At 40.1% G+C, this 25,560-nt stretch overlaps 1 protein-coding gene and 1 non-coding gene across 3 annotated transcripts in view; one reads left to right on the top strand and one right to left on the bottom strand.

The window, feature by feature from the left end:
• The window catches only part of LOC150088269 (phosphoserine aminotransferase), a 327,264-nt gene that overhangs the window by 221,816 nt on the left and 79,888 nt on the right, over window positions 1-25,560 (top strand). For both annotated transcript variants that reach the window (XR_016546786.1, XM_090370665.1), the window contains exon 8: window positions 19,593-19,721. Coding sequence is in view for 1 of the 2 variants with exons in the window: in XM_090370665.1 (XP_090226791.1) it covers window positions 19,593-19,721 (129 nt within the window). In the remaining variant the exon portion in view is untranslated. The remainder of the gene's footprint in view (window positions 1-19,592; window positions 19,722-25,560) is intronic.
• On the bottom strand, window positions 9,985-10,056 carry TRNAD-GUC (transfer RNA aspartic acid (anticodon GUC)). The gene has a single exon. It is a non-coding gene; the product is annotated as a tRNA-Asp (tRNA).

The following is a 25,560-nucleotide window of genomic DNA, read 5'->3' as shown; positions in this document are numbered from 1 at the left end:
TTAAATTTCCTACTGTCTTTGTCTAGTCTAATAAAGGAGGTAGCACTCTCATATATTTTCTTCAAAATCATAATATATGGAGTATCTATGCCTTGTCTTTCCAGTGCCCGAAACATTGCCTTATGCTGTATGGAGTCAAATGCCTTTTCATAATCCACAAATGCCAGGCATCACGGTGTTTTATATTCATTTGCTTTCTCCATTAGCTGTGATATTACGTGAAGGTGATCCATAGTTGAGAATCCTGTCCTAAAGCCAGCTTGCTCTTTCTGTTGATTCTCATCAGGTATTCTTTCTAATCTGTTAGTAATGACCCTTGTGAACAATTTGTAGATGTGGGATAACAAGCTAATTGGTCTATAATTTCCAATTTCTGATTTATCTCCTTTCTTATGCAGCAAAACTATGATTGCATTATTCCACTGCTTCGGCGTCACACCTTTTCTAATGCACTTTGTGAAGAGCCTCGCCAGTTTTTGTGTTATGTCTCTTCCTCCCAATTTTAACAACTCTCCAGTAACTTCATCTTCCCCCGGGGCTTTCCGATTCTTCATTTTCTTCAATGCATGTTCTACCTCATCAGGAAGAATATCGGGTATGTCGTATGTGTTGCTACTTTGCAATCCATCTTCCCCACTGCTGGTATCATTCCCTCGCTCCTTGTATAATTCTCTATAGTAGTCTTCTGCTATTTGAATTATGCCTTCTCTGCTGTTTATAAGTACACCATCGCTATTCTTCAGTTTCAGTATCATTTGTCTTTCTGTATTACTGCTCCTGGCTGCTGATTTAAATCCTTTGTTTTCCCTTAATGCTTGTTCTACTTTTCTTGTGTTAAATCTTCTTATGTCCTCTCTGAGTCTCTTTCTAATGGCTTTGCATAACTCAGTATACTCAATTTTCTCCCTGTCAGTGTTTTTCTTGCTCTTCATTTGTCGTCTTTGGTTCATCACGACAAGTGTTTCTTGACTAATTTTTTCTTCTTTGGATTTCTTTTTCCCTATAGGTTTTTTGGGCTTTATCACTTTCAGAAAGTTGTAATATTCCTCGTTGATATCTTGGTCCTGAGCAGTCTGCAGAAGCTCAAACTTGTTCTTAAGTTCCAGTACATACTGCTTTTTCTCCTCTTCTGTTATCTCAAAGACCTTGGTATTATTTACTCGAGTCAGTTTTTTCCTTTCCTACATCTATATCAAGTGTACATCTTACCATTCTGTGATCACTTCCAACATTTACCTTATTCAGGACGGTAACATCATTCACAATATATCTTCTGTTAGTGAGGATGAAGTCGATTTCATTAGTAGTTAATCCATTTGGACTCTTCCATGTCCACTTTCTGTTCACCCTTTTCTTGAAAAAAGTGTTCATTATTGACAGTCCTTGAGATTCTGCAAATTCCACAAGTCTTTCACCTCTTTCATTTCTTTCACCAATTCCAAAATTTCCTATAGTTCCCCTTTCTGCGCTGTTTTGTCTTTTTCCAACCTTAGCATTGAAGTTCCCCATGATAATAGTGTAGTGGGTTTTCTACTCATCTAGAAGACTCAATTTCGGTGTACATTTCTTCAACCTCTTCATCATCTCTTCCTTCAACCTCTTCATCATAAAGCAATTTAACATTCCTTTACTACTGGGTGCCTCCATAGCCAGGTGGGAAGGAGCAGCAGTGTGTAGCACACGCTTCTTGATTAGACCGGGGTTCGAGCCCATCACCACCAAATACGGAGGATGCGGAAAGGTCAGATAATGACCACCACATATTCCCGGAGCAATATGGCCTTAGCTGCTAATGCTCCTAAAAAACCAAATAACAAACAATTCCTTTACTAAAATTATCAACGGTGTTAAAAAATCAGAAGAAACTAAAAAGCTTCTGAAGCTGGAAAGGCATTAAAAAGCATATAAATTTTGAAGCAAGACTATAGGAATGGTTGCACCAAATGTGGGCTTTGATTTTACCAATATCAAGTCTCCTGGTGCAACAATGCTGATTGTTTTGTGCTGAGCTTGCCTTGGTATTGGTGATTTTAAGTGTATTAGTAGTAGTAATAATGAAGGCATGTGATGCAAGAAAGCAAGTGTATTAGCTTATGTAGCATCAGCCAAAAAAAAAAAAAAAAACAATTTCACATATCCATTTCCTCTCAAAGTTTGTCCAGTTCCTCCTTGAATTTATTTAAGCTGCCAACTTCAAAAGTGATATGGCTAAAGGCAAATTACTGCACATCTATTCTACAAGTGCCTTTCCTTAATTTGAATCTTTGCCCCCTCAGATTCATAATCTGAGCAAGCTGAAGAATCCCATCAGAATTCAGCATGCTCAACCCATTCAAGGCCTTATACACTTCAATCAGATCACCTCGCAGGTGTCTAGTCTCATCTCGAGCTGCTGAAATTTGCAGAACTTAAGCCTTTCTTGGTAAGAGGGCGCCCTTCGTTACCCTCACCAATTTTGTTGCCCTTCTCTGTACACACTCAAGCAACTCAACATTCTTCCTAAAATGAGGCCTCCAGATCTGTACACAGTTCTCAAGGCATGGCCTGACCACTGCCTTATACAAAGGGATAATCACCTCCTTTTCCCTACTAGCAAAATTCCTGTATATCATTGACAATACCCCATGACCTGCTCTGGCAGCCTGTCTGCATTACTCAGAAAACTTTATATCTGACTGAACAATTACTCCCAGTACCACACAGTTGATACGTTTCTTTGGGATTACTCCTACCCATATGCAGTACTTTGCATTTGCCAATGTTAAACTTCAGTTGCCACTTCTCAGCCCATCTGCCCAAATTTTCTAGATCCTGTTGCAGTAGCACACTGCCATTACTATCATTAACAACCCTGCCAACCTTTGTGTCATCTGCAGACTTCAACATTAAGCCTAATATACCTTCATCTCAATATCATTGATAAATATAAAAAAAACTGTGGACCCAACACCGAACCCTGGGTACTCCATCAATAACATTAGTCCACGAAAAGCAGCGTCCGTTGATTATCACTCTGTCTTCTCCCACTCAACCACCCTTTTATCCATTATAGCAACTTACCCTTAATACCATACTACTCCAATTTGTACAGTTGTCTTTCATGTGCTACAATGTCAAAAGCTTTCCTAAAATACAAGCATATGATATCAAAATTATTTTTTCCCATCCAGTTCCTTTGTAACCACATCATAGTATCCAGTGAAATTTGTCAAACAAGACTTTCCCTTAACAAACTCATGCTGTGTCTGAATTATTACTGCAGTCTTGTCTAGATGATCCTGCAGTGCATCTTTAACCAGAGACTCCATTATTTTACTCGGAACAGAAGTTAAACTAACTGGTCTGGAATTATTTGTGTCACATTTTGATCTCCCTTTGTGAATTGGGGATACATTTGCACATCTCCAGTCCATGGGGATGCTTTCATAATTATGGCTAAGGGTTTGCTTACTTCCTTTGTTGCCTCCTTTAATATAACTGGATAAATTCCATCCACCCCCAGCTAAACTTAAGACAGGTGCCTGTCTCGGGTATTAAAAAATCATTAAGCACCCTTCTACAAATTCATAAACTTCTGGCATTTTCCTCCCTTAGTAAGTCCTCATGTGTGAATGTAGATGCAAAATACTCATTTCAGTTTATTTGCTATCTGAGCTATCATCAACAGTGTAACCATCGATATCAAGTGGACTAATATGATTCAACCCCTTCCTTTTAGAGTTTATATAAGTAAAGAAGTTTTTCCTGTTTTACTTAGCATCCTTTGCAAAAGATTTCTTGCAATCTGCCTTCGTTTGCCTAATCTCCTTTGTCACTTGATTGCAAACTAGCTTATATCTGCCATAGGCTTCTATGTCAGCAGATAAATGCCCATGCATTTTTTCTTCTCTGCCATGAATCTCATTAGTTCATTTCACAACAATTTAGGCCTAAACCTTGAACAATATTTCTTAATAGGTATGAAAAGTTTAGTACCTGCCACGATTAATTCCTTGAATGCTTCTCACTTAGAATTTGCTGTTGGTAATATCAGTTGGCCCCACTGTACAGAATTTAAAAACTGTCTGAAACACTGTAGTCACCTTTATGGAAGCAAAAACCCTTTCCTTTACCCCTGATGGTAATTATATATTTAAGTAAATCCCACATCAGTACACTCAGATCACTGCCACCTAGTGGTTCCTTTATCTGCAAATTCTTAATACATGAATGATCACTGCTGATAACCAGATCAAGAGAATTACCCTCTCTGGTTGCCTCTCGAACATGCTGCTGCAGAAAACAATCATCCAATAAATCCACAAAATTCTTGCTAGTGTACGAGTGCCAAACCCACAAATTCCAGTCAATATCTGGTCCTTGAGGTTGTCACAGACATTCTCTCAGATATGCCTAACAAGGTGTACTTGCTACCTGGGAATCTAAACCGCTGATGGAACTAATATTCGGGTGACATTCAAGTCAAGCGGACCCAATTTCGGCGAAGTCCGGATGTTCTATGGCAGCCAAATCCTCTGCTTGCACCTTCACGATAGTGGGACTTAGTAATCCTGGGTATAACCTCAATGCACAAGCACACTGTGGGTGACCACCCAGGTGTGAACCAACATAAGCAGGGGTCGAGGTGTGGTGCCCACACCACATAGAGGAATGCCATCCCTCTGTGTTACCAGGCAATACTAGGTGGTAGAAGACTTTCATCAGCAGGTGCAATACCACCACTTTGCTTACTGGAGGCTTGGAGTGGTGGAACCCATGTTTAGTCTCCAGAGCTAAGTTCCTGTAAGCCCTTCCCCATCTCTTCCATCATACAGTATGACTGATGACTTTTGAGGTTAGGATGAACATCATGGCGAGATCCAATCTTCCTTACATTTCGAGGGTACAGCTATAAAACGGTGTTCGCAGGCCAGCTAAGAGTTAGTACACCGGATCAAACCTATGGGTTACTCTTTAGGAGGCTTCTGGATCAGCTAGTGTATAATCTTGTTACTCTACTTTGCTAGATAGTGAATGGAAGGAGTTTGAGTAGGTGTATGCAGGGGGGGGCATTTTCAAGGCCACGTTATGTCAAGGATCTCTCTCTCTCAGGGTAATTCAGAATTATTTTTATTTATTTTTTTTTTTTGGCTTGGGGAGCATAAGCCGCAGTCTTAGTTGCACCATGCAGCTAATAATAATAAGAGGCAATGGTCCAGTGGTTAAGACACTGGACTACCAGCCTGATAGACCTGGGCTCGAATCCTGCCTTGGTGGAAGCGAACGTGGCTCTATTACGCTGGGAGACCGATATAATAATAATATTAAAATTATGATAAAAAAAAAACACATCGCGAAAGTTACTCATTGGACTTACCTTCCCCCAGGTCAGAGTGAAGGCTGAGGCAGATAGTGGTACCATCTGGTGTCACTTGCGAGAACTAAAAAAATAAATAAAATAAAACCGCTGGACATAAGCTAAACAAGTCCACCTGCATAGATGGATGATGTTGCAGAGAAATATTATTCATACTGCATCGAGTGTGGCTGAGAATTAAGTCACTTGCGTTCAGGCCTTAGGCAGAGGGGTCGGTTCGAAAAGTTGGAAACTGTCTCCAGAGCAAGACAGTGGAGCAAGTGGCGCTTTCCCCCATAAGGCTACCACAAGAGAAGGGCAAGACCCCTTCTCTTGTGGTAGCCAGCCCCCCCCAACTGGAAGTGCTTCCTGCACAACTGTGCTGCTAGTGACCACCCAGGAAGGAAGGAAGAAAACGGCAATACCACTGAAATGAATACGTACATCATGCGAGCATACTATGAAATAACCAGGCTAGAGATCGATATGACAATATACAGGTCGTGACTATGTACCAAGTGGTTGGAACGATACCTAGATATTCAGGTCACCGAACAGTGATTAGCATTAGCATTAGTAGAGGCATATGATGCAAGAAAGCAAGTTTATTCAGCATCAGCCAAAAAAAAAAAAAAAAAACACTACTCCCATTTCACCCCTCCGTTCGTTCGAAATACCTGTCCAGCTGAGCCTTAAATTTATTTAGGCTATCAACTTCAACAACAAGCGATGGGAGTCTATTCCACAAACCAACTGCCCGCTGGCTAAAGGCAAATTTCCGCACATCTATCCGACATCCGTCCTTCCTCAATTTGAATTTATGCCCTCTCAGGTGATTATTCTGAGCAAGAGGAAGAATCCCATCGGCACTGAGCATGCTCAAGCCATTCAAAGCCTTATACACCTCTATCAGATCACCTCGCCGATGCCTAGTTTCCAGGCTCTGTAATTTGCAAAACTTAAGCCTTTCTTCGTAAGAGCAACCCTTTGTTCCATTCACTAATCTTGTTGCCCTTCTCTGTACTCGTTCGAGCAGCTCTACATCCTTCTTGAAATGAGGCCTCCAGACCTGTATACAGTACTCAAGGTGTGGCCTGACCAATGCCTTATACAAGGGAATAATCACATCCTTATCCCTGCTAGAAAAATTCCTGTATATCATTGACAAGACACCATGAGCTACTCTTGCAGCTCATCTGCACTGCTCAGAGAACTTCATATCTGCCTGCACAATTACACCCAGGTCCTTTTCATTCTCTACCACTGCCAGCGTAGTGCCACAGAGTTGATACGTTGATCTGGGGTTACTGTTTCCCATATGTAGTACTTTACATTTGTCAATGTTAAACTTCATTTGCCACCTCTCAGCCCATCTGCTCAACCTTTCCAGATCCTGTTGCAGCAGCATAGTATCAGTAGTGTCCTTAACAACCCTGCCAACCTTGGTATCATCTGCAAACTTGGACATTAAGCCTGATACACCATCATCAATATCATTTATAAATACAGAAAACAACAATGGACCCAACGCTGAACCCTGAGGAACTCCACTAATAACATTAGTCCACGTTGAGCAGTGTCCATTGATTACCACTCTCTGTCTTCTGCCACTCAACCATCCCTTTATCCATAGCAGCAATTTGCCTCCAATGCCACACTTCTCCAATTTGTGCAGCAGTCTTCCATGCGCAACAGTATCAAAAGCCTTTCTAAGATCCAAATATATAATATCAAAGTTATTCCCTGCATCCAGTTCTTTTGTGACTACATCATAGTATCCAATCAAATTGGTCAGACAAGACCTGCCCTTAACAAAACCATGCTGTGTCTGAGCTATAACTGAATTCTTGTCCAGATGATCCTGCAGTGCTTCTTTAACCAGTGCCTCCATTAATTTTCCTGGAACCGAAGTTAAACTAACAGGTCTGTAATTACTTGTGTCAGCCTTTGATCCTCCTTTGTGAATTGGGGTTACATTTGCACATCTCCAGTCCATGGGTACCTCCCCTGAGTCCAAAGAAGCTCTCATAATTATGGCTAGGGGTTTGCTTACTTCCTTTGCTGCCTCCTTTAATATAACTGGATAGATCCCATCCACCCCTGGTGCCTTTTTTATGTTTATCCTCAGCAATTTCTCCTCCACTTTCCCCTCAGTTATTAGAAAATAATCTAGCTCACTGCCAATGTTTACTTCACCTACGACATTCCCCTTCCTGAATAACTCCTCATGTGTGAATGTAGATGCAAAATACTCGTTTAGATTGTTAGCCACCTGAGCAGGATCCTCAACTGTTGAACCATCAACATCCAGTGGACCAATCTGATTCATCCCTTTCCGTCTTGAGTTTAAATAGGTAAAGAACTCTTTTCTGTTTTTCTTTGCGTCCTTTGCCAAGGATTTCTCATAATCTGCCTTTGCCTGCCTAATCTCCTTTGTGACTTGGTTACAGACCAACTTATATCTATCATAGGCTTCCATGTCACCCATTAATTTGTATGTATCCCATGCATTTTTCTTCTCTTCCATATGTCTCATTAGTTCATCTGACAACCATTTAGGCCTGAACCTTGAACAATATTTCTTGGTTGGTATGTAAAGCCTGGTAGCTTTCAAGATTAGTTCCTTGAATGATTCCCATTTTGAATTTGCTGTTGGTAACATCATCAGTTGGTCCCACTGTATAGAATTTAAATACTGTCTCAGACCATCATAGTCGCCTTTACGAAAGCAAAAACCCTTCCCTTTGCCTCTGATGGTAGTTACCTCCTTGAGTAAATCCCACTTCAGCACACTGTGATCACTGCCACCCAGTGGTTCCTTTATCTGCAGATTCCTAATGCATGAAGAATCACTACTGATAATCAGATCAAGAGTATTACTCCCTCTAGTTGCCTCCCGAACATGCTGGTGTAGAAAACAATCATCCAATAAATCCACAAAAGCCCTGCTAGTGTGTGAGTGACCAACCCACAAATTCCAGTCAATATCTGGGAAATTAAAATCCCCCATTATAAGACTCTCTGATTTACTGGCCCATTCTATTTCCCTGTACAGTATCTTATTATACTCATCAGAGTCATTAGGCCTATAGCACACTCCTACTCTCAATTTTGATTTACCTATGCTTATGTCACACCAAACTGACTCGACACTGCACTGTCCATCAATGTCGACTGGCTTCACTTCCTTGGATTTTGTGTTTTTTAACTAATAGCATAACCCCTCCTCCCCTCCTGTCCTGTCTATCCTTTCTATACACATTGTACTCCCCAAATTCCAGTTCTGCATTCCTTATATCTGTGTGACACCACGTCTCTGATATCCCAACAATATCTGCCTTTGATGTTTTGAGCAATACCTCAAATTCATCAAATTTATTTACTAAACTCCTAGCATTGGTGTACACGCAAGTATACCTGCACTTGTTTTTATTCTTAGCTACCCTAACACAACGCATGTGTTTACTTGTATCACAATGACTTCCAGCAGTCTCTGAAATATCCTGCATCTTGTTTTTCAGGCTTCTGCTCATTCCAATAGAAGCAGTGCAAGAATCTCTTTCATTAGGAGACCAAAGAAGGACCATCGTCACGACGGACCTAATAGCTCCTGCCATCTTGGAAAAAATCAAGAAGGATGTCAGTGATCAACTACAAGGCACAAAGAATACGGTCAATATCCAACCAGAGAGGAACATCATACCATGGAACAAGAGGAGGAACAGCAAGAAGAAATACAACCCAGAGTAGCTGAAGTGGAAAAAGACGAAGTCATGATATCCAGAATAGAAGATGAGTGGAAGAAGGCCCTAACAGAATTCGAAGGAATGGACCCCACAAAACCCACATGATACCTAAGCAGAGGCCAAAAAAATCCTGTGGAGAGTAACAGACAACCTCAATCGGCAAATAATGCCACATTACCTTGACAACAATGGTGCAGTGCTGGAGGCTGTCCACACAGCCATATACTGTGCTGCCATAGCAGCCACTCGGATTAATGGAAAAGAAATGAGAGATCAGCAGCAGAAGAAGCGAAAACAGAAGGAACCACCAGCTTGGGAAAGAAGACTTCAGCAGAAGATAGAAGAATTAAGAGTCAAGATAGGCCAGTTTACCCAGTACCAACAGGGTAATAGAAGTAAGAAATTGATTGGAAAGGTGAAAAGCATCCTCAAGAGAGACAGTGTCCACAGCAAACGCAAGACCAGAAATCAGAGAATAGGAGAATACTTGGACACATTGAAGTAGAACCTCCTCGCACTCAGCAAGAGACTACGCAGATACAAAGAGAGCTCCCAGAGGAAAATAAACAACTGAATCTTCAATGAGGACCAGAGAGCCTACTACAGGAAGATGAGAAAGCAGGAAACGGACCACCCAAGAAGACGATCGACAAGTTCTGGGGAAATATTTTTATTATTATTATTATTATTATTTATGGCCATATGGTACAAGGAAGCCTAAGGCTTATGCTGCACCAGCAAAAAAAAAAAAAAAAAAAAAAAATTCCCAAGTTACCCCCTGTGAGAGAGAGAGAGAGTAGAAAGGAATCACCAAGAAGAGAAGAATGATGATATCCAGCTCAGGACCCTGGGTTTGCCAAGCCCATACTCACCAGATGTGAGCCCCCGGGGTTAAAATAAGTGCTCCCCGGCGGGGAATCGAACCCCGGTCTCCCGCGTGACAGGCGGGGATACTAACCACTATACTACCGAAGAATATATCTGGAGCAGTGAAGTAAACATGAGATGAGAGAGTGGGAGATTCGAGAAGTAGTAGTAAAACAGTCCATCACGAACACCCACAACTGGCGAACCCCAGGAATTGATAACATCCACAACTACTGGTACAAGAATTGATACTACTAGCTGGCTAATAGAGACCTGCACACACACAAGCACCTAGCAGAGCAGTTCACTCGAACGATAAGGCATCCGGAGACAATCCCGAAGTTTCTCACTGAAGGAGTGACATATCTGAAGCCTAAAGACAAGGCGTCTCTGTAGCCAGGTGGGCAGGACCAGCAGTGCGTAGAACACGCTTCTTGATTAGACCGGGGATCGAGGCCGTGGCCACCAAATACGGAGGATGCGGAAAGGTTAGGGAATGATCATCATATATCCATGGAGCAATATGGCCTTAGTTGCTAATGCTCCTGAAAACCAAATAACAAACAAACAAACCTAAAGACGAAGATACAAGAAACTCGGTGGAATATAGGCCAATCACCTGCCTCCCAACGATGTACAAGATCCTATCCAGCTGCATAACCAAGAAGATATCAGACCACTTAGAGAGTCAGAACATAATGGCCAAAGAGCAGAAAAGATGCAAGCGGAGGAGCAAAGGATGCAAGGAGCAATTAACCATAGATGCCGCAGTTATGGAGCAAGCCTACAAGAAGCACTGCAACCTATACACGGCCTATATTGATTACCGCAAGGCCTTTGACTCCATACCTCATAGCTGGCTAATAGAGACCCTGAAGATCTACAAGGTAAATCCGATAGTGACAAACTTCCGAAAATTAGTTGGCCAAAACTACCAGCTAATGACTGGTAAAGAGATTGAAGCTATGACAGAAGGAGAGACCTACAAATACGTAGGCATGATGCAGGCTCAGTAGTTAGAGCACAAGGAAATCAAGAAGTGGCTGACCGAAAAATATCAGTCTCAGAAGCCTGCTGAACGCAAAATTGAACGGAGGGAACACAATTAAAACCATAAACACCTATGCAGCTCCAGTACTAACATACGCCTTCGGAGTCGTAGATTGGACTAACACCGAGCTACAAGATATCGTGCGAAAGACAAGGACAATGATGACCAAGAGCCACCAACACCACAGAAGTCAGCAGTGGAGAGACTAACAATAGCTTGGAAAGAGGGAGGAAGGGGCCTGATAGAACAACAGAAAACAACGACAGTTAACCTGAAGGATTACTTCGAGAACAACACAGCACCACTCCACCAGGCCATAAGGAAGATAGATAAGTGGTATACCCCATTCAACCTAAGCGAGGAACCCCCCACCCACCCAGACGGCACAAGAAAAGAAGTTAGAAAGATGGGCAAAGAAGACACTCCATGGCAGCCACTACAATTACCTCCATCAAGATCATATTGATAATATTGTTTCCAATCGATGGCTCACAAGTGGGACACTTCCCCGAGACTGAAGGATTCATGCTGGCCATCCAATACCAGGTAATCAACACCAGAAACTATAGAAAATACATCGCAAAGGAGCCCGGAATGTCAGATTACACATGTCGACGATGCCATCTGGTTTCAGAAACGATCCAACACATCACTGCAGGTTGCAAGGTGATCACCCAGACTGAGTACACTCATAGACACAACCAGGTAGCCAGGATAATACATCAGAAGCTAGGGAGGAAATACCAGTTGACCAAAGAAAGTGTACCATACTACAAGTACGAAATCCCAGGCACTACTAGAGACCTGAACCCACAAACTGTACTGGGACCGTGCCATAAAAATAGATAAGACTACCTATCTCATTGACATAGCGGTGCCCAACACTAGCATTGTCCAGAAAACCCATTAGAAAAAAATATGGAAGTACATGACCCTGAGACATGAAGTCAAGGAGATGTGGCTTATGCAAGAAGTATTGACCATCCAGATCATTGTGTCAACCAACGGTATGGTGCCAAAGACACTACATAACAGCCTAGCAGCAATAGGTCCCCCAGCGAACACGTACAAGGAACTCCAGAAAGTCGCAATCCTGAACACCTGTACGATAGTCAGAGATTTCCTTGACCAACAGTAACACAAGACATTACAACCACCCTGTGTACTTGGTAGCAGTACGTGTCACAGAGTGGAATCCGCCCAATCAGGGAGAAATAATATAAAAGCAACAACAATAATAATAATAATATTCTTACCATGTGTATGCCATATCCAAAAATTTCATTACTGCATACAGCATGTCCCCCCCCCCAAACCTTTTCTTACTATTGAATACACCATGTATTGTCAAACTAATAGAGTAAGCTTATCTGCGAAAAGATCTAAACCTCCCAAACACGTCCTAGTTCATTTCAAAAATATACGTGGTCTCAATTCTAATCTCAACGATGTCCATTTCCACTTGCAGTCTGCCAAACCGCATGGCTTCCAGCTGGCTTCTGTTTTTTAGTCACCCCGACCCAGCTGTTCGAGATACTTAGGCTTTTGCAATTACTAATGACCTTGCACAGATTGTTCATTTACCTACAAGAATACCGGACAATCCTAACCATACAGCCAACTCGCTTCATCTTTTTCTCACAAATAACTCTTCTAAGTACACGGTTGAAGTGATTGTCCTTTAGGCACCTCAGATCACAACTTGGTGATAGTCTCTTCTCCAATGGAGCCTTTATCTCATGACTATTCCCAACCTCATATTGTTTGGCATTACAAGAATGCAAAATGGTATGACATGCGAGATTTCTTTCTTCTTTTCCTTGGTTGGATTACTGTTTCAAAATTTCTGATGTCAACGTTTGCTCAGATCGTGTCAGTGAAATTATTCTTGTAGGAATGAAATTCTTTATTCCACGCTCCAATTTAAAATCTCGTCCTTTATCTAAACCTTGGTTTTCATATCGTAATTGGCTTGTTTCCAATTCTTCAGTTTCGTTATCTGCCTACACCAAAGCTCGCAACAATTGTAAAGTTATTAATCAGTCCAAACTAGATTTTGAACAGGCTAAGAGTAGAAAACTTGCTTCTTGCCCTAATGGTAGCCGAGCATTCTGGTCTCTTGCCAATGCTATTGGCCACAACTTTTGCCCATCTCTGCTCCCACCTCTGTCAAAACCAGATTATCACTTCAGCCAAAGATAAAGCTGACTTGCTAGAATCCCATTTTTCTTCCAACTCACGTATTAATGATTTTTGCAAAACACCGCCCACCATTCCCAACATGCTCCATTCAATGCCTGCTGTGGTCTTCCGTCAAAAGGATATCAGAAGGATTTTGATGAATCTTGATGCTAAGCCAGGTCCTGATGATATTTCTCCACTTGTTCTCAAAACCTGCACACCTGAACTTACTCCTGTTCTTTGCCTCCATTTCCACTTTTTTATTCCAAAGACAGTTTTCCTTATGGTTGGAAATTTTCTCATATCCAGCCAGTTGCTAAAAAGGGTGACAAATCCCTCCCATCCAATTACTATCCCATTGTAATTAATTCTTCTCTTTCTAAAGTAATTAAGAGTAATTAAGTAACCGTCAACTCTTAAACTGTCTAGAAACCTCCTGTCTGAGCAACGATCACCAGTATGGATTCTGTTAGTGTCCATTCACTGGTGATATTTTGGCTTATGTTACCCATTTATGGACAAATTCAATGTAAAAGTTCAGTTCAATGTAAAAGCAGTGGTTCTTGACATCTCAAAGGCTTTCGATTGTGTTTGGCATAACGGTCTTCTAAAAGACCTTTATGCCTTTGACTAGTTTCCATCTTATAGTTTGCCAACTGTTTTTTGTAATTGGTTATCCAGTTTTCTCTCTGAAAGCTCACTAAGGGTGATTTGCTCATCCAGCCAGTTCCTAAAAAGGGTAACAAATCCCTCTCATCCAATTATCGTACCATTGCAATTACTTCTACTCTTTCTAAAGTAATGGAGAAATCAATTAACCGCCAACTCTTAAACTACCTAGAAACCTTCCGTCTGATCAATGATTGCCAATATGGATTCCGCCAGTGTTCATCCACTGGTGATATTCTGGCTTATGTTACCCATTTATGGACTAATTCAATGGAAAGGTTCGGTGAAACACAAGTAGTTGCTCTTGACATCTCAAAGGCTTTCAATTGTGTTTGGCATAAAGGTCTTCTAAACAAGCTACCATCTTGGTTTGCCAACTGTTTTTTGTAATTAGTTATCAGTTTTCTCTGTGATCACTCACTGAGGGTGATGATAGATGGCTCTCTGTCTTCTAACTTCTCCACTAATGCTGGTGTCCTCCAAGGTTCAGTTCTTTCCCCCACTTTTTTACTCTTGTATATTAATGACCTTCTTTCATTGACCGCAGCTCTTATCCATAGTTTTGCTGAAATTGCATTCCACTTTCTAGTTTAAGAAACCTTGCCCTGCTCAATCAGCTTTAAATACTTTCATAACCACTACCAATCTTTAAATGCCGATTTCCAGGTAATTCTCCAGTGGGGCAAAGACAACTTAGTTGAGTTCAATCGTTCCAAAACTGAGTCCTGTCTTATATCTCGAAAAAAGGATTCTTCTGCTTCTATGCTTATCTTTCGATTTCTCGGCAAGATGATATATCCTTTGGGGATTACCCTGACTTCTAATCTCTCTCTTGGCACAAGCACATTATAAATATTGCTTTCTCTGCATCTGAAAAACTTGGTTTTCTCTTTCGCTGTCGACATTACTTTTCTTCCAAACATCTGTTAACTTTGTACATATTGCAAATCTGCCCTGCCATGGAATATTGTTCTCACATCTGGCGTGGTGCTTCCAAATCCTCTCTCAGGCTTCTAGATTCCATTCAGAAGAAGGCAGTTAGGTTAATTAATGACTCCTCTCTAACAGAGTCTCTCCACTCTGTCACATTCATAGACATACTGTTTCTGCTGCATGCGTTTTCTGCAGATACTTCCATGGGTATGTTAGAGAGATAAATGGCTTAGTTATACAGTAATACCCCGACTTACGCGAACTCGGAGTTACGCGGTTCTTGATTTTTTCGTTTGGCAACGCTGCCGCCCACTATCTTCAAGGTCGTTTTTCATATGTCATCGATATACGGTGCGACGGCGGAGATTGAGAGCGAAAGATGAACAAAATTCAACTTTGCTGCTTTTATGTTTTTTATATCAGTGAAGGGGAAACACATTTCACCATAATAACGTAAAAACCAACACAATTCCAGCTATCGGTATAATCGCAAATGCAATTAGATCGAGTTTACTACCAGTTTATAACAGATTTCACTAGCAGAAACGCAACTGGATTTTTATTGTTTTATGGTAGTAACCCCTAGAAATGTGAGGTGTTAATAGTGTATCTCTGCCTTTATGGTGTTGTTTATTCAGTTGCTACATGCGCGCAGCTTTGTTTATGCGTATCAAGCGTGCCTCCTCGTTTTTTGTGCTTTATTCCCTAAAAATGAGTAAAATACTTAATTAAAAGGTGTGAAAAGGAAGCGTCCTGGTGAAGACACTGCAGATTCAGAGAGAAAAAGAAAAGCAATTATCGATAAACAGAGGCGGACTGGATCAAAAATTCTTACCTGGGAAAATTTATAGTGGCCTCACACTATGGTTTATGGCCAAAATCACACTGGCCCACCGGGGTTTCCCCGGTAAGGCTTATGTCCAGTCCGCCTCTGTTGATAGAGAAAAAATATGAAATTGTGAAACGCTTTGAGCGAAATGAAAGACCATGTGATATTGCACGTGCTACAGGCCTAAATGAAGCAACGGCGAAAAGCACATGACAATTGCAAACTTGACAGGTTGTAAATTGTAAAGGGCTCAATTGTAAAGGGCTTAAAAATTTTAGAAAACATAGACTCCAACGAAGAACGCGTTATAGCTACAAAGCAAGGAATAAAAAAATTATTAGCTTGCTACTAAGAAATTCTGCGTGAAAAAAAGAACGCGCTGTGTCATCAGACGAATTTGTTAGATTTTATGAAGCCATCGACATCGAAATAACTTTTTAACGTAAGTTATTTGTTTTTTTAATACATATTTTGTATTAATATGTATAAAGAACTGCAATTTTATTAATATTTTTCTTCTAAACTAGTGTTTTTGTTAGTCCTTGGTCCCAATTAAGCAAAATTTATATGTATTTATATGCAAAGTTGTACCCCGACTTACGCGATTTTCGTCGGACCCACCTATCGCGTAACTTCGGGGTATTACTGTATACCGAAAACTTCTGCTTTCAAGGTCTTGGAACAAATTACCAAAAAAACACAATGTGTTATTGTGTTCACATTACGATATTTTCAATGATATTCATTTTCATTTATTCCTACGGGATGCAAAATATGTTTACAAACTTAATTTTCACCAGCCCCAAAAACTTGCGTAAAGTCGAATTTCTGTAAGTAATGTTATGTAAGACAGTGAGTGGCTGTACTCTTGATCTGGTTATCAGCAGTGCTTATTTGTACCTTAGGAATTTGCAGACAGAGGAACTACTAGGTCTCAGACAGTTTTTAAATTCTATACAATGGGACCAACTAGGGATGTTACCAAGAGTAAATTCTAAATGTGAAGCATTCAAGGAATTAATCTTGAAAGATAATAGGCTTTTCATACCCATTAAGAAATGTTGTTCAAGGTTTTTGCTCAAATGGATGTCAGATGAACTAATGAGACTTGTGGCAGAGAAGAAAAATGCGTGGGATGCATATAAATTATCAGGCGACACAGAAGCTTATCGTACATATAAGCTAGTCTGTAATCAAGTCAAAAAGGTTAGCCAAGCGAAGGCAGATTACGAGAAGTCTTTGGCAAAGGATGCTAAGAAAAAGAGCAAGGATTACTATATTGATATAAACTCTAGAAGGAAGGGGTGAATCAGAGTGGTCCACTTGATATCGATGGTTTGACTGTTGATGATCCTTCTCAGATAGCTGACAAACTGAATGATTATTTTGCATCTACATTCACACAGTGAGGAATTCTGTAGGGAAAGGGAGGACAGAGCTTATTAAACTCTATAACAGGGAGCCTAATGATTTTGTAATAACTGAAAGCAAAGTAGAGGAGAAATTGTTGAAGTCAAACATAAGAAAGGCACCTGGGATGGATGGGATTTATCCAATAATATTAAAGGAGGCGGCAAAGGAAGTAAGCAAACCCTTAGCCATAATTATGATAGCATCCTTGGACTCAGAGGACATCCATATGAAATGGAGTTGTGCAAATGTATCCTCAATTCACGAAGGGGAGATGAAAGGATGACAAGAGTAATTACATACCAGCTAGTTTAACTTCTGTTCCAGGAAAAATAATGGAGTCACTGATTAAAAAAAAAAAGCACTGTAGGCTCATTTAGACAAAACTGCAGTAATAATTGCATTGGTTTATTACTGGAAAGTCTTGTCTGACAAATCTGATTGGATACTGGGATGTGGTTACAAAGGAACTGGATGCAAAAAATAATTTTGATATATACTTGGATTTTAGGAAATCTTTTGACACTGTCACGCATAGAAGACTACTGTAAAAACTGGGGCAGTGTGGTGCTCACATCTGGTGAGTATGGGCTTGGCACACCCAGGGTCCTGAGCTAGATATCACTCTTTCTTGGTGATTCCCATTTACTTCTGACACACACACACACACACACACACACACACACACACACACACACACACACACACACACTCTCCCTCCCTCCCCCCCTGGTACAGCATAAGCCTCAGGTTTCCTTGTACTATATGGCTGGCTAATAATAATAATTAAGGGCAAATTGCTACAATGGATAAAAGGGTGTTTGAGTGGGAGAAGACAATGGAGTCGGAGTGGTAATCAATGGATACTTCTCTTCATAGACTAATGTTATTATTAGAGTTCCCCAGGGTTTAGTGTTGGGCCCACTGTTGTTTTGTATATTTAGCAATGATATTGATGAAGGTATATCAGATTTAATGTTCAAGTTTCCAGATGATACAAAGGTTGGCAGGATTGTTTGACAGTAATGGCAGTGTGCTATTTCAACAGTATCTAGAAAAGTTGGGCAGAAGTGCTGAAAAGTGGCAACTGAAGTTTAACATTGGCAAATGCAAATTACTGCATATAGGTAGAAGTAATCCCAGAGAAACTCATCAACTGTGTGGTACTACTTGGTTGTGGAGAATGAATAGGACCTGGGGGTAATTGTGCAATCAGATATGAAGTTTTCTGAGCAGTTGAATGGGTTGTACAGGTATCAATTCTGATGGGATTCTTTCCCTAGCTCAGATTACGGACCTGAGGAGACATAAATTCAAATTGAGGAAAGACAATTGTAGAATAGATGTGCAGAAATTTGCCTTTAGCCAGGTAGTTGATTGCTTCAGCAGGTAGTTGATTGCTGGAACAAACTTCCATCTGTTGTTGTGGAAGTTGATTGCTTAAATAAATTCAATGAGGAACTGGAGAAACTTTTAGAGGGAATGTATGTGTGAAATTTTTTATTATTTTTTTTTTTATGATGCTACATAAGCTTGCTTTCTTGCATCACATCTACTACTACATCTGTAATATTTATTACTTTTAAGTCTTCTCTCTCTCCCTCTATATATATATATCTTTGCACAAGAAAGACCATGTTCACAAGTCTTATATAACAATACTTGTGAAACATGTATGTTATGTATGCAAGACTCATAAATGTGGATACTGTCTAAAGCTAAAAATACTGCATTAAAACTACATTTAATTTATGAATTTTTTTTCTATGCAAATTTGTATGGAAAAAAGAAATAATTGCCACATTTCTATTTGTCCGATTTTAATGAAATTTGGGATGGCCTGACAAATTTTTCTATATGAACCAAATATAAAATTCCATGGAATTCTCTCCACTAGGAGTGAAGTTGTTACATTCAGACAGATGGATGGATGGATGGACTGACAGATGAACACAGTGAAGACAGCAGGAGCTTATGCATATATGCTAGCATGCCTAAAAATGAAGTAGTGAAGTTCTTATATATTTTTTAAAATTTATTTAAGATTTTTTTAAAGATTTCATAATTTTATTTCTTTAAAAGCAGTGCTCCTCAAGTTGACTCATTATTAAGGAAGTTCATTTCATCTTGAGTATTAAATTGGCAGCATTTACTTGTAGCATTAGAAATCTGGCTGGACACCCAAATACATTGACAAGTTAGCCCTTGATTTACTGATTGATGAACTGATTTTACTCATTTCATTTTATAATTTGTTGACAAATTATAAATAATAATCTATTTTCTTCATTAATTTTATCCTAATTTTCATCAAACAAGTTATAACTGGTCTATCCTAGTCATTGTTATGATTATAAATTACGTGAACTGATTGTTATTTGAGTCATTTGACTATTTAAAGTTGTAATTTCTTCAAATTTTAATAGTATTTTCTCATAAATAGGTATTTTATTGCCTTACAAAATAGAATATTTTTTTCTCCCATAAAATAGTTTTCTTTCTGTAACAGAAATTATACAAACCCAAGTGAAGTTAATAATTCGTGTAATTTTTTTTAATGAATATTTTTAGCATTTATGTCCTGGGACAAGTGCTGCAATGGGTAAAGGAAAATGGTGGTGTAGAAGGTATGGATAAAAGGAGTGATGTTAAAGCAAAATTAGTTTATGATATGTTGGAATCAAGCAATGGTTTTTTCAAGTAAGTGAAAAATAAAAATTTTTTCTCACTTAATGAAACAGTAATAAATCAGTGCTTTTCAATCTTTCTTTGGCAAAGTAACACCTTTGCAAATCTAAATCTTTCACAAAACGCTAATATCTTCACAAACTGTAATCATAAACTAAAATGAGAAGTACATGTGTACAAATAAAATTTTTAAAAAATGCCACAAAAAAATCCAAAGATCCAAATTCCAAAAAATAAAAATAAATAAATAACAAAAAATGAATGGAACATTTGCAGAAATCTACATCTCTTTCCAGACATCCATAGCTCAATTAAACATGCACGAAAATTCTAGATGTAGTGCTCTAAACACTTCTTATCCTTTAGAGCAGTGATTCGCAATTTCATAATTCATATTAAAATATTGTTAATGTATCGTGTGGCTTTCCAACCCTCACCCAAACCATGCTGCTGCTGCTAGAATGTAGGTTTCGACTACATTAGAAAAGACAAAAATGAAATTACATTCAGCATAAAGCAAGATATGTTTAAAAAAAATTATTTTTGGAGTAAAGTTGTTACAATGTGGACACATAGTGATTTTCTCTTTATTTACTTTTTTATTGACTATTTAATTAGAGACTAGCTTATATCTGCCTGCGGTAGATATAAGCTAGTCTATAATTAAATCACAAAGGAGGTTAGGCAATTGAAGGCAGATTACAAGAAATCTTTGGCAGAGGAAGCAAAGAAAAACAATGAAGGCTTCTTTATTTATATAAACTCTAGAAGGAAGGGGATGAATCAGTTTGGTCTACTTTATATCGATGGTTCGACTGTTGATGATCCTGCTTAGACAGCTGACAAACTAAACGAGTATTTTGCATCTATATTCATACTTGAGGAATTCTGTAGGGAAGTGGAGGACAGAAGCTTATTAAACTCTGGCAGTGAGCTAGATGATTTTGTAATAACTGAGAGTAAAGTGGAGGAGAAATTGTTGCAGTTAAACATAAGAAAGGCAACTGGGGGGAGGGTGGATGGGATCTATCCAGTTAGATTAAACGGGGTGGCAAAGTAAGCAAGCAAACCCTCAGCCATAATTATGAGAGCATAATTCCTCCTATCTTCCGCTCTAACACTCTCTCATACAGCTAACTCACATGTGATGCCTTTATAATTGGAACACTTTTTCCTATTCCCCTTCTCGAACAATGGGATGATCAAACCTTCTTTCCAGTCCTTCAACACCTGGCTCTCATTCCAGATCTTATGTAACAGTCTGTATGTCCACACTATCCCTGCCTCACCTGTAGTCTTCAGCATCTCTCCATTTATTTCATCCATACCAGCAGACTTACCTGTCTTGATGTATTTCCATGCCTGCACTACATCATTCCACGTCAAGTCTGTCTGCGCTCTCTCTCTCTCTCTCTCTCTCTCTCTCTCTCTCTCTCTCTCTCTCTCTCTCTCTCTCTCTCTCTCCGTATCTTCTCTTCCATCCCCTCTTCTGTGATCAACCTCCCTTTTACTGGCTGTCCTGCACATTCAACAGATTTTCAAAATACTTCCATGTTTCTCTTATCTCTTCATTCTTGGTTATTAAGTTCTCATTCTCGTCCATCAAGTATTTGCTCAGTTCACCATCTCCTCACCATACATACAGTCTTTTTATTACCATCGATATCTTGTCGTAGAGTTTCACTCTGTTCTTTCAACCACAGTCTTCTCCCCTTGTTAACTATCCTCTTAACTTCTCTCTTCACGGTATCAAATCTCTCTCTTTATTCTCATTTCTATTCTGAAAGTAGGTCCTGAATGCATTATTCTTGATTTTCACAGCCTCTCTCATCCTATCATTCCACCATGCGGTTTCTTTCCATCCCCTTCTATTGCTTGTCCTTCCACAAACCTGCTCTGTCAGTCCTACTATACAGTCTTTGAATGCTTTCCATTCTGATTCCACGCTGTTCACCACTGTCTTGGGTACAACCTTCCTGAACACTTCTCTGAATATCGCCACCATTCCTCTTCTTTCAACAAAAATTAAACTCTTAGCCCTGTCCATCAAAAAAACACAGAAACAGCAGTCTTTAGTTTATTATCATCAGCAACGCAATTCCCAGTACTTTTTTTTTTTTTTTTTGAGGTGTCAAAACAGGAAATAGTCATTGGGGGTGGGGGGACCAAATCTGGACTAATTCATTGAAGAGGCCTTTGGAGTCAGGAACTCTATAATTCATCTATGATGCTACTAAAAGCACAGACTCAACTTTATAAGATGCCTTTATTATAATAATATAAAATAACATAAAATTATAATAAAATATATGCATACTGATCATATAAACTGTATTTTAAAATATTAAAATAATAATAAAATAAAATAAAATGATGCATAACAAGAATAAAATGCAATAAAATAAAGTTAAAACCGCTAAAATAGAAGCTTTCGGCAGCAGCAGCCGCCTTCATCAGCAATAATGGTTACAGGTTATCCGACAACTTATATATAAATATAACTGAGATATTCAACAGGTCTGAGACATGAACTATGGCATCTGAGCACTGTCCACTTTGCGTGCATTGGAACCGGAAATTGGATGGTCCACTCTAAACAGTTAGTCTCTCCTTTGGATAAGGGCTTCAAAGTGTGGATGAATGTGACAGCCCTTATCCCTATTAAGACTGTAGTATTCGGACGAACATATCCTTAAACTCTCTAGCCATTTCCGGTTCCAAAAGCCATGTGCTCTATCCACAATCACGACTTCTTTAGTTGTAATACCATGCCCAGTTTTACAGGCATGTTAGGCTATGGCTGAACCTCCGTAATTGGCAGTCTTGAGGGCTCTGTTGTGTTCCCCCCCAGGCAATATCACAGTCTGCGTTTCGTTTTCCCCACATAACACTCCCCATAATCAGGACACTCAATTTCATATATGACCCCACTAGTGTCATTACCCGCAATAGGATCTTTGGTTACGGATCATACTGTGTGCAGTCTCTGACCTGGCAGCTGCACACAGTGTATCTTAGACAAACGTAAGATTCGGAAATGGGTTCCGAAATGCCCAGACACATATCTCTTCCATACCCGTAATGAGGAGGACTAGAGCTCTACAACATCCTGTCTTCGAACTCTTCCATGGCTAAGTTGGCTATAATTGCACTAATAGGTGAAGCCATGGCCACTCAGCAGACCTGCTGGCACATTACCTTTTTGAATTAACATGGTAGTATTAGATAAACATAAGCCAATACCTTCACAAATATCCTGGTCACTTAGGGCTGTTCTACACACAGAAACAACATCGAAAGATGCCATAATCTCACCTATTCTACCTCCTGAGTATGGACTATTAGTGCAATTATAGCCAACTTAGCCATGGAAGAGTTTGAAGGCAGGCTGTTGGAGAGCTCTAGTCCGGACATGGAAGAAATATGGCTATGACACGTTCATGGTAATATGAAGAGGATACAAAACAGAAATACTCAATTGGTTAAATAACTGTTCGCCCTATATTCAGTTTACCTCAGAGGTTGAGCGGGGGGGGGAACATTTCCGTTCCTAGATGTGTGTGTATACAGAGAAGGCCGACACTTGAAAACTATGGTTTACAGAAAACCTATCTGTCGTGGCCAATACACACTTTAAAACTGCTCAGGCTGGCTGCCACAAAAATAGTGTTGCTAAGGCCTTAATGGAAAGGGTGGGGTTCCACTGCTTCTCATCTGAAGAAAGAGGCAACGAGATTAAACGGGTTACGGCTGACCTAGTAATGTGCGTTTACCCCCAGAGCATTTTTGAGAGGTGTTTAAGAAGTATGAGTAACAATCCCAGGGATGCTTTTACACCTGTTGCCACCACATACATTCCCTACTATACAGGCATTTCGGAACACATTTCCCGTATCTTACATGTAAAATTCGCTGTGTGCAGCTATCAGGTCAGAGACTGCACACAATAGTGTCCGCAACCAAAGATCCTATTGTGGGTAATGACACTAGTGGGGTCATATATGAAATTGTGTCCTGATTGTCAGGAGTGTTATGTGGGGGAAACAAAACGCAGACTGCAAGATCGCCTGGGGAGACATGACAGAGCCCTTAAGACTGCCAATTACGGAGGTTCAGCCATAGCCGAACATGCCTGGGAAACTGGTCATGGTATTACAACTAAAGAAGCCATGATCTTTGATAGAGCACATGGCTTTTGGAACCAGAAATGGCTAGAGAGTTTAAGGATATGTTCATCCGAACGTTACAGACTTAATAAGTATAAGGGCTGTTGCATTCATCTGCTCTTTGAAGCCCTTATCCTAAGGAGAGACGAACAGTTTAGAGTGGCCTGTCCAATTTCCAGCTTCAATGCACGAGAAGTGGACAGTACGCAGATACCATAGTTCGGGGGGGGGGACCCTTCCGTTCCTAGATGTGTGTATACACAGAGAAGGCAGATACTTGAAAACTAAGGTTTACAGAAAACCTATCTGTTGTGGCCAATACACACACACTTTAAAACTGCTCAGGCCAGCCACCACAAAAATAGTATGATAAGGCCGTAATGGAAAGGGTGGGTCCCACTGCTCCTCATCTGAAGAAAGAGGCAATGAGATTAAACGGATTCCAGCTAACCTAGTAATGTGCGGCTGCACCCAGAGCATTATTGAGAAGTGTTTAAGAAGTATGAGTAACAGTCGCAGTGATGCTTTTACACCTGTTGCCACCACATACATTCCCCACTATCTGGGCATTTCGGAACCCATTTCCCATATCTTACATTCATGTAAGATACACTGTGTGCAGCTGCTGGGTCGGAGACTGCACACAGTAGTGTCCACAACCAAAGATCCTATTGCGGGTAATGACAGTAGTGGGGTCATATATGAAATTGAGTGTCCTGATTGTGAGGGGGAGGGTTATCTGGGGGAAATGAAACACAGACTGTGAAATTGCCTGGGGGGAACACAACAGAACCCTCAAGACTGCCAATTATGGAGGTTCAGCAGTAGCCGAACATGCCTGGGAAACTGGGCATGGTATTACAACTAAAGAAGCCGTGATCGTGGATAGAGCACTGGGGTTATACATTCGTCCGAACCTATAGTCTTAATAGGGATAAGGGCTGTCGCATTCATCCACTCTTTGAAGCCCTTATCCTAAGGAGAGACAAACGGTTTAGAGTGGCCTGTCCAATTTCCGGCTCTAAAGCACGAGAAGTGGACAGTGCACAGATGCCATAGTCGTGTCGCAGACCTGCTGAGATGTATGTATATATATGTAGATTGTCGGATAACCTGTAACCATTATTGCTAATGAAGGCAGCTGCTGCTGCCAAAAGCTTCTATTTTACTGGTTTTTAGTGATTTTAAACATCTTTTCAGCACTTAACTTTATATTTTATTCTTGTTATACTTCATTTTATTTTATTTTAATATTTTAAAATACGATCATTTTTCCTTTATGACATCCCTTAGGTTACAGTAGGGATGCATATGACTACCCAGTGACTGTCTTCTTGTGTTATTATTATTAGCCAAGTGGTGCAAGGAAGCCTGAGGCTTATGCCGCACCAGCCAAAAGAAAATTCCTGAGTTACCCTGAGAGAGAGAGAGAGAGAGAGAGAAAGAAGAATGATGATATCCAGCTCAGGACCCTGGGTTTTTTTTGTGTGGGGAAAACCCTTGTGCTTCCATTGCGTTGATTCTGGATAATGCATTGATTCCATTGCATCATCCATAAAAATTCTGGAGATGAAAAGTTTCGGGTTCCCTTCCATAAAGCTCTAAATTCTCCTCACAACACCGTACTCTGAATTGCTTCTGCACAGGTGTCAGAAATCTGGGGACCCACCTTGCACTAACCTTGG

Source organism: Mastigoproctus giganteus, chromosome 3 (assembly GCF_048544385.1).
Source record: "Mastigoproctus giganteus isolate SK-2022 chromosome 3, ASM4854438v1, whole genome shotgun sequence".
NCBI classification, from domain to species: Eukaryota; Metazoa; Arthropoda; class Arachnida; order Uropygi; family Thelyphonidae; genus Mastigoproctus; species Mastigoproctus giganteus.
This window is presented reverse-complemented; position numbering and strand designations above follow the sequence as displayed.